The sequence below is a fragment of the Diadema antillarum genome, unplaced genomic scaffold, assembly GCF_040938485.1.
Source record: "Diadema antillarum isolate AM-2024a unplaced genomic scaffold, OU_Dant_1.0 seq00001829_RagTag, whole genome shotgun sequence".
Lineage (NCBI taxonomy): Eukaryota > Metazoa > Echinodermata > Echinoidea > Diadematoida > Diadematidae > Diadema > Diadema antillarum.
This window is the reverse complement of record NW_027272502.1, coordinates 447,549-458,232: the sequence shown is the minus strand read 5'-3', so window position 1 is coordinate 458,232 and position 10,684 is coordinate 447,549. Positions and strand designations below refer to the sequence as shown.

The window sequence follows — 10,684 nt, the reverse complement described above, 5'->3', positions numbered from 1 at the left end:
GCATACGGTATATGAATGTAGCATTTATTATTGATGACACTAAAGTTGATTCCTTTAGCGCGTTATACTGATGTTTCTAAGTGCATTAATCTGGAAAAAAAAAAAAAAAAACCTTCAGGGGTTAACGCTTGACGATGTCAAGATAGCAGACGATTTCTTTCTTGCCCTCTGTACATCAGCAGCAGGAGCGAAGGTATATGTATCTTCTTTGCTTCATTTGGTTTTCAATGCATGTTGAAACCTTCCTGCAATAGAAAAAACAACAACACAAAAACAAACAAACAAACAGATGATTGAGATACTAGACGATGTTTTTGCCGTGTTGGACTAAAAAGAATAGTCTGTTTCTTTCCATGTTACATAGTGTTAGGAAAGTATTTCATGTTTATAGTTTTCACCTTTATACGTTTATGACAGGTTGATATGGGACACGATCACGTGATGCGAATGAAGTGATAACGGAATTGAAAGAAAACCTGTTTTTCCGTCTTCCATCATCAAGATGAATATTCATAACCCCTTTTTGTTAATTATTGTATGTATTAGATTGGTTGTTATACTTGTTATTCATTTGTTTGTTTGTATCTTGTATATGAATTGTACATCGCATAATTAAAGAAGCATGTGTTTTTCATGCGCTTATGAATGTAGCATTTATTATTGGTGACACTAAAGTTGATTCCTTATATAGCGCGTAATGCTGACGTTTCTAAGGGCTTTAATCCCTAAAGAAATGAGGTATAAAGTACCAGCATTATGTGCATACGGTATATGAATGTAGCATTTATTATTGATGACACTAAAGTTGATTCCTTAGCGCGTAATATTGATGTTTCTAAGTGCATTAATCCGGAAAAAAAAAATGAGGACAGATACAGCATTATTTGCATATGATATAACAGCAACGACAACAACAACAATAGCAAAATTAGGATTGAGTAAACAGATAAGTTTTGAACAATGGTATGAACTTGGTCAACACTTCCATTACGAATATAGATAGGGAGTTTATTGCAAAGAGATGGGGAAATACTGGAGTAACCGAAAGAGCCCTATTACTGTATGTAGCCGCTGCGGGTATAGGTGCGGGGATCACGTGATAACTGGAGAGTGAAGGAAGAACGGAGAGAACGGGTTGAAGTGGATGAGCGGATGGAAATCAAATCTTTAAGAAAATATGAGCAAGATTAGTATTATATATATATATATATATATATATATATATATATATATATATATATATATATTATATATATATATTAATGATCATATCAATAATGTATTCCTTATATTATGTTGCTGCAAAGCTTCAATCAATAGAACACCGTTGTGGACCTGACATCTCCCCTGCTGCATCAGAGGCTTACGCCAAGAGTATCTGCACCATGCCAAACCTTCAGACCTTAAAGCTTGACGATGTCAAGATAGCAGACGATTTCTTTTTTGGCCTCTATACATCAGCAGCAGGATCGAAGGTATATGTATCTTCTTTGCTTCATTTGGTTTCCAATTCGTGGTAAACCTTCCTGCAATAAAAAAAAAAAACAACAACACAAAAACAAACAAACGAACAGATGATTGAGATACTAGACGATGTTTTTGCCGTGTTGGACTAAAAAGAATAGTCTGTTTCTTTCCATGTTACATAGTGTTAGCAAAGTATTTCATGTTTATAGTTTTCACCTTTATACGTTTATGACAGATTGATATGGGACACGATCACGTGATGCGAATGAAGTGATAACGGAATTGAAAGAAAACCTGTTTTTCCGTCTTCCATCATCAAGATGAATATTCATAACCCCTTTTTGTTAATTATTGTATGTATTAGATTGGTTGTTATACTTGTTATTCATTAATTTGTTTGTTTGTATCTTGTATATGAATTGTACAGCGCATAATTAAAGAAGCATGTGTTTTGATGCGCTTATGAATGTAGCATTTATTATTGGTGACACTAAAGTTGATTCCTTATATAGCGCGTAATACTGACGTTTCTATAAGGGCTTTAATCCCGAAAGAAATGAGGTATAAAGAACCAGCATTATGTGCATACGATATAACAATAGCAACAACAAGAACAACAAAATTAGGATTGAATAAACAGATACGTTTTCAACAATGATTTGAACTTGGTCAACACTTTAATTACGAATATAAATAGGGAGTTTTTTCTTGCAAAGAGTTGGGGAAATAAAAAGAAAAAAAAATCCATATCGCCGTAGCCGCTGAGGGTATAAGTGCGGGGGCCACGTGATAACTGGAGACTGGAGGAAGAACGGAGAGAACGGGTTGAAGTGGATGAGGAGAAAGAAATCAATCTTTAAGAAAAAATGGAGCAAGATTATTTCATGTCTTGTAAACAATAAGCAAAACTTTAAAGCTGATACGTTGATGTATGGGAAGCCAATGGGGGGTTGGAGAACTGCATGGAGTAATGTGGTCATATCTTGTTGTAAGGGTCATATCATTAATGTATTCCTTATATTTTGTTGCTGTAAAGCTTCAATCAATAACACACCTTTGCGGACCTGACATCTCCCCTGTTATATCAAAGTCCTACCCCAAGAGTATCTGCACCATTCCAAACCTTCAGACGTTACACCTATACAAAGTCAAAATAGCAGATTTTTTTTTTTTTTTTTGCCCTTGTTACATCAGCAGCAGGAGCGAAGGTATCTTCTTTGCCTCATTTAGTTTCCAATGCATGGGAAACCTTCCTGTAATTAAAAAAACAAGCAAACAAACAAACACTTGATTCAGATACTAAACGATGTTTTCGCCATGTTGGACTAAAAAGAATAGTTTGTTTCTTTCCATGTTACATAGTTTTAGCATAGTATCTTATGTTTATAGTTTTCACCTTTCTACATTTATGACAGGTTTATAGGACACGATCACGTAATGCAAATGAGATGATGAAGGGATGGAAAGAAAACCCGTTTTTTCCGTTTTCCATCATGAAGATAAATATTCATAACCCTTTTTGTTAATTATTGTATGTATTAGATTGATTGTTATACTTGTTATTCATTTGTTTGTTTATATTTTGTATCTCCATTGTACAGCGCACATAAAAGCATACGTTATGATAAGCTTTATGAATGTAGCATTTATTATTGATGACACTAAAGTTGATTCCTTATCGCGTAATACTGATGTTTCTAAGTGCATTAATCCGGAAAAAATGAGAACAGATACAGCATTATGTGCATATGATATAACAGCAACAACAACAACAACAACAACAATAAAAAAAATAGGATTGCGTAAACAGATAAGTTTTCAACAATGGTTTGAACTTGGTCAACACTTCCATTACGAATATAGATAGGGAGTTTATTGAAAAGAGATGGGGTATAGGTGCGGGGATCACGTGATAACTGGAGAGTGAAGGAGAACGGAGAGAACGGGTTGAAGTGGATGAGGAGAAGGAAATCAAATCTTTACGAAAATATGAGCAAGATTATTATATATATATATATATATATATATTTCAATGGTCATTTTGTAATGGTCATATTATCATTAATCTATTCCTTATATTATTTTGCTGCAAAGCTTCAATCAATAACACACTGCGCCATGCCAAACCGTCGCACAGTGGGCCAGAGAGATACCAAAGTGCGCCAAAAGTTATTTTGGGCACTTGGGATTTTTTTAATTTTTGACATGCGCTCTTGAGAGGAAATACTTTGAAGAATATTTCAGTGAAATATTTAAATCAGATATGTACATTAAAGGGATATATTTCCTACCTGAAGTAGCAAAATACAACATTTTAAGAGTTTCAAAGCAAATTGTAACCTCTTTAATGAATACGTAATTTCGACATATAGTTTTTGAGATATCAACCTGTAATTTCTCCAACATATTTCTCAGAGTTTATCTTACGTTATGAATGCCGTAAAAATGCAAAGAAACCTAATCTTCATGAACATTTTCCGGAAAATATCCTTGAAAAGAGGGTAATTATTTGTCTTTTTTTTATATATCCAAATGAAAAGTTTAGATTGCCACGGATTTCCAACTAAATTCTATTACCACAACATTCCCTGATGTCTCAGCTTTAAGCTGATACCAGATTTGGCTGCCACCTTTTGCCACATTTTGTGTTAGAGCCGATTTTCCGCGGCACATTACGTATATTTTGGACCTGGCAGCCACTTAGGAATTCTGTTATCATACAGTGTACGGCGCCGCATGAGGGCGGCATTATATTTTAATTCATTTTTTTTTTTCTTGCACGTTAAAGGCCCGCAAACATGATTAACACTGAATAAGAGGTAAACAGAGTTATAAATATATGAATAGGGCTAGTTCCGGCACCTAAAAGACCCTTCTTTCAAAGATAAAAGAGTAGGCCCTACATAATTGCATATAACCAAGGTCATAGCCATATTATTGTCCATATTGTCATAGCCACTGCTGTAAACAAGCTATTCCCTCTGCGATACATACTGTATGGACACCTAAATACTTCGATCCTACTCTTGACATATGCAGATAGAACGTTATACACCTAAACACAGATATTCTATTCTCATCGGTTACTCTTTGAAAGCAAAGTCTGTTGCTATCCGGCTGCTCACCAAAGTGTATCGGATCGCAGTCTGATGAATCCGACTGTGTCGATCGACTATCAGGTCAATCTTAGACATTGCTCGCGTGATCCTCATCGGACGATCTTGCCTCATGGGATCATGCCCGACCTGTCTGACATTGACCTGATAGGCGACAAATACAAGTCGGATTCATCAGACTGTGATCCCACATACTTGGAATAGGTGGGTTGCCGGAAGCAAAAAAAAAAAAAAAAAAAAAAAAAAAGTGCTTCCGACGACTGACTGATGAGAAAAAAAAAATCCTTGTGGAATGGGGATGAATTTATAATTTCACATGATAGTGATTCCGATAGATTTTTCATTAAAAAAATCTTTTATTATAGCTTTTTCAAGTAAACCTTCATACACGGCAGACTCATTCTTAGTTGTTAAGTCATAACCTTTCATTCTCCTGATTACTGACTTCACAATTTGTTATCTTTCCAGTAAAATTAGACAAAATGGTTTTTCGAGTGTTGCGCTTGTATAAATTGATATGGCATAGGCCTAAGGTTATAAAGCAGAGGGATTGATTTGATATCACACATTTATGTCCTGCTAGAATAGAGTGAAGAAATTCACCCAAAAGTACAGCGTACATCATAAACTTATTCTAATTTACACGGACAACAGTATTATTTTGCAGTACGTGTGTATAATATGGAACTTCCAGCGCAGCATGAATTCGATCGCAGAATGTTTATACACTTTCTGTGGCCAATTATGTAAGCATCTTGTATTCAATGGTAGTAGATAAGCAGTGTCAGTGAATGTGAAAAGATAAATGAACCCCTTTTCAAATTAACCTTTAAAGAAAATAAAACAGCCTAAGATTTGCACTGCTTTATTCGTCATTTACAGACCGATTTTTGGTAGCCAATGAAAAATCAGCATCACAGTGACGTCATATGAGTTTGAAATTATGTTCAATCAATTCTACCCCCCAAATTACCCCTAGACACCAAATTTGGGTAAAAAGAAACCATGGGATATAATTTTGGCGCACTTTCAGCTCATTCTGGCCCACTGTGCGTCGGTTAAAGCTTTCCGATGTCAAGATAGCAGACGATTTCTTTCTTGCCACCTGTACATCGGCAGCAGGATCGAAGGTATATCTTTCTTCTTTGCTTCATTTTGTTTCCAATACATGGTAACCTTCCTGCAATAAAAAAACAACAACACAAAAACAAACAAACAAACAAAAAAACAGATGATTGAGATACTAAACGATGTTTTCATCGTGTCGGACTAAAAAGAATAGTTTGTTTCTTTCCATGTTGCATAGTTTTAGCATAGTATTTTATGTTTATAGTTTTTACCTTTCTACATTTTTGACAGGTTGATATGGGACACGATCACGTAATGCAAATGAGATGATGAAGGGATGAAAGAAAACTCTTTCCGTTTTCCATCATGAGGATAAATATTCATAACCCGTTTTGTTAATCATTGTATGTATTAGATTGATTGTTATACTTGTTATGCATTTGTTTGTTTATATTTTGTATCTCCATTGTACAGCGCACATAAAACATCCGTTACCTTTATGAATGTAGCATTTATTATTGATGACACTAAAGTTGATTCCTTAGCGCGTAATACTGATGTTTCTAAGTGCATTAATCCGGGAAAAAAATGAGGACGGATACAGCATTATGTGCATAACAACAACAACAACAACAACAATAACAAAATTAGGATTGAGTAAACAGATAAGTTTTCAACAATGGTTTGAACTTGGTCAACTCTTCCATTACGAATATAGATAGGGAGTTTATTGCAAAGAGATGGGGAAATACTGTAGTAACCGAAAGAGCCCTATCACCGTATGTAGCCGCTGCGGGCATAGGCGCGGGGATCATGTGATAACTGGAGAGTGAATGAAGAACGGAGAGAACGGGTTGAAGTGGATGAGCAGAAGGAAATCAAATCTGTAAAATATGAGCAAGATTATTATATATATGTTTTTTAATGGTCATATCAATAATGTGTTCCTTGTATTATGTTGCTGCAAAGCTTCAATCAATACAACACAGGAAAGGACCTGACATCTCCCCTGCTGCATCAGAGGCTTACGCCAAGAGTATCTGCACCATGCCAAACCTTCAGACGTTAAAGCTTGACGATGTCAAGATAGCAGACGATTTCTTTCTTGCCCTCTGTACATCAGCAGCAGGAGCGAAGGTATATGTATCTTCTTTGCTTCATTTTGTTTCCAATGCATGGTAAACCTTCCTGCAATAAAAAAACAACAACACAAAAACAAACAAACAAACAAACAGACAGATGACTGAGATACTAAACGATGTTTTCGCCATGTTGGACTAAAAAGAATAGTTTATTTCTTTCCATGTTGCATAATTTTAGCGTAGTATTTTATGTTTATACTTGTAGTTTTCACCTTTCTACATTTATGACAGGTTGATATAGGACGCGATCACGTAATGCGAATGAAATGATAGAAGGATGGAAAGTAAACCTGTTTTTCCGTCTTCCATCATTAAGATGAATATTCATAACCCCCTTTTGTTAATTATTGTATGTATTAGATTGATTGTTATACTTTTTATTCATTTGTTTGTTTGTATCTTGTATCTGAATTGTACAGCGCATAATTAAAGAAGCATGTGTTTTTTTATGCGCTTTATGAATGTAGCATTTATTATTAATGACACTAAAGTTGATTCCTTATATAGCGCGTAATGCTGACGTTTCTATAAGGGCTTTAATCCCGAAAGAAATGAGGTATAAAGAACCAGCAGTATGTGCATACGATATAACAATAGCAACAACAAGAACAACAAAATTAGGATTGAATAAACAGATAAGTTTTCAACAATGATTTGAACTTGGTCAACACTTTAATTACGAATATGGATAGGGAGTTTTTTCTTACAAAGGGATGGGAAAATAAAAAGAAAAAAAATCCATATCGCCGTAGCCGCTGAGGGTATAGGTGCGGGGCCACGTGATAACTGGAGTCTGGAGGAAGAACGGAGAGAACGGGTTGAAGTGGATGAGCAGAAGGAAATCAAATCTTTAAGGAAGTATGAGCAAGATTATTATATACATATATTTTAATGGTCATATCAATAATGTATTCCTTATATTATATTGCTGCAAAGCTTCAATCAATAGAACACAGGAAAGGACCTGACATCTCCCCTGCTGCATCAGAGGCTTACGCCAAGAGTATCTGCACCATGCCAAACCTTCAGAGGTTAGAGCTTGGCGATGTCAACATAGCAGACGATTTCTTTCTTGCCCTCTGTACATCAGCAGCAGGATCGAAGGTATATGTATCTTCTTTGCTTCTTTTGGTTTTCAATGGATGGTAAACCTTCTTGCAATAAAAAAACAACAACACAAAAAGAAACAAACAAACAGATGATTGAGATACTAAACGATGTTTTCGCCTTGGTGGACTAAAAAGAATAGTTTGTTTCTTTCCATGTTGCATAGTTTTAGCATAGTATTTTATGTTCAAAGTTTTCACCTTTCCACATTTATGACAAGTTGATATGGGACACAATCACTTAAAGTGAATGAGATGATGAAGGGATGGAAAGAAAACCCGTTTTTTCCGTCTTCCATCATTAAGATGAATATTCATAACCCCTTTGTGTAAATATTGTGTCTATTAGATTGATTGTTTATCTGAATTGTACAGCGCATAGAAGTACCTGTTTTTGATGCACTTTATGAATGAAGCATTCATTATTAATGACACTAAAGTTGATTCCTTATATGATGCGTAATACTGATGTTTCTAAGGGCTTTAATCCGGAAACAAAATGGGGTAAGGTACAGCACTATGTGCATAATGAAAATAACATCAGCAGCAACAAAAACAACAAAATAAGGATTAAGTAACAGACAAGTTTTCCACAATGATTTGAACTTGTGAACACTTACATTACGAATATAGATAGGAAGTTTATTGCAAAGAGGTAGGGAAATAACAGGAAAAAAAAAAGCCATATTGCCGTAGCTGATGCGGGTATAGGTGCGGGGACCACGTGATAACTGGAGAGTGGAGAAAGAACGGAGAGAACTAGTTGAAGTTGATGAGAAGATGGAAATCAAATCTTTAAGAAAAGATGGGCAAGATTATTACATATCGTCTGTTGAGAATGAGAAGGGCGTTGTCTCGAACACTATGGGTTTAGTGACAACTTAACGCCCTTATCATTCTCAACCGACGATATCTTGTAAACAATAAGGAGTAAAGCTGATACGTTTATGTTTGGGGAGCCAGTGAGGGAATAGGAGAACTGGTCAGAGTAATGTGGTTATTATCTTTTTGTAATGGTAATATCATTAATTTATTCCTTATATTATTTTGCTGCAAAGCTTCAATCAATAACACACCAGGAGGGACCTGACATCATTCTCCCCTGCTGCATCAGAGTCTTACGCCAAGAGTAGCTGCACCATGCCAGAATTATACTCTTTCATATTTTATAGGAGGTTTCTTATTATCTCAAAAAATAATCATCGAAAAAACGTTGGAAACCTCTAGACCCATCTCAGCCAAAAGTGTACCACTCATCTCATAGTCTACGCAATGTATTTAACTCTCAGTAATGAAGGGAAGCTAACGACACTAAAGATGATTGTTTGTTATCACTACTCTCACGAAATTTTCTGCATTCGTCCTGCAGCAGCATGAGAGGCAGGGTTGTCTCATTTTTTTTTTTTTTTATTTACTTCGGCTCATTTCTTTCAAACGTTTTTTCTAGTTTTCAAAACAGTTGTATCATAGACAATGACGTAATTGCATGAGATAGCAAGTCATTATTGTGTGTTTGTTTGTTTGTTTTTGTTTTTGTTTTTTGCCTTAAAAGCCCACTGCCCCCAGAATTAAGTGTTAGAAATGTTCGTACCCTCCTCTTGCAATCTCTAACCAAATATGTGCATTTCTGTCGGAATCAAAAGATTCAGTTATACTGGGTTTTTTTATTCTAGTGCAAAGGAAAATGCCAGAATATGAGTAAAATGTAAGGTATCATCTGTGGAATTATCAAGCACCACAAAGTGCCAAATTACTTTCCTATTATGTAATCGAGATTTTACTGGCAGTAACTTCTTACATGATGCACTATATCGATTTTGATCCTTAATTAGATCCGGCGAATGGAACTGCTCGGAGCTTCCATGTCGGCTAGTATTCTTCACTCCGTTTTACATCTACCATGTCTGAGTTCCCTTACTGTTCGAGATGTTAGGAACGAGGTAAGTTTGAAGAAATTTTACAAGGAAATCGGGTTTGCTTCAGGCCGTGAGATCCATCTGTAGTGAGATATTCGTCGGACCTTTTGTGACTGTAGCTGGACTGGCAATGTTTCTTTTACATATACATAATTATTATAGCTTTATGAACAATATTCATTTTCTAAGTAATTCTTCTTCTCTTCTTCTTCTTCTTTCCGTCTGGTACAGTCCGCCGCTGGCGTATTATCGTACCTTGTGCTTGTCAAGTGCTGAATGCCCAGTATGCAGTTAAAAATCCTCTACAATTTTGTATGTGCAGCTAAAAACAAAACAGAAACTCATCGGAGCTTTATGAGCTGCAACTTCTTCTTAAAGATTTCGAAGGAGGTGCAGCTACATTTTTACTTCACCTCTACTTCACTGTCTTGTACTTCAACTGTGAAGGGAAATGACTATCCTGCTCACTCTTAAAATAATGTTCTTTTGAATTTTACTATTGACAGATGCAAGCATATTTGCTGCCCACCATACTTCACTTTTGACACTGATAGGTGCAAGAGAGTATTATCAAATGTAGTTTACTAAGCTAGATTCTGTGATTTTCCCAAGAAGGGACATAGCGAAATAGATTCATACTTAGCCATCGCCAAGAAGGCCACTCAAGCTAGTTTAATACAGCAGTGATATTCATGTGTGCTTTGTTGTATAATGTATACTCTTTACTACTTAAATACTTCAGCGTATGGTATTTCAGCATCAGTTTACTTGAAGGTTAGCTGTTTTCTGTAAAAGTGCGTGAATTAAAGTGGGGGTCTAAATTAACGTTTATATTATATATGAATGATTGGTTCAGATAATGAGATTCA

At 35.6% G+C, this 10,684-nt stretch overlaps 1 protein-coding gene across 1 annotated transcript; it reads left to right on the top strand.

Annotated features, from left to right (window-relative positions):
• The first annotated feature begins 1,385 nt into the window (after nucleotides 1-1,385).
• LOC139712612 (uncharacterized) lies at nucleotides 1,386-7,970 on the top strand. The gene is made up of 3 exons (XM_071624417.1): nucleotides 1,386-1,475; nucleotides 6,621-6,788; nucleotides 7,730-7,970. The coding sequence occupies exons 1-3, from the start codon at nucleotides 1,386-1,388 to the stop codon at nucleotides 7,940-7,942; spliced, it is 471 nt and encodes a 156-aa protein (XP_071480518.1). The 3' UTR covers nucleotides 7,943-7,970.
• The last annotated feature ends 2,714 nt before the right edge of the window (nucleotides 7,971-10,684 follow it).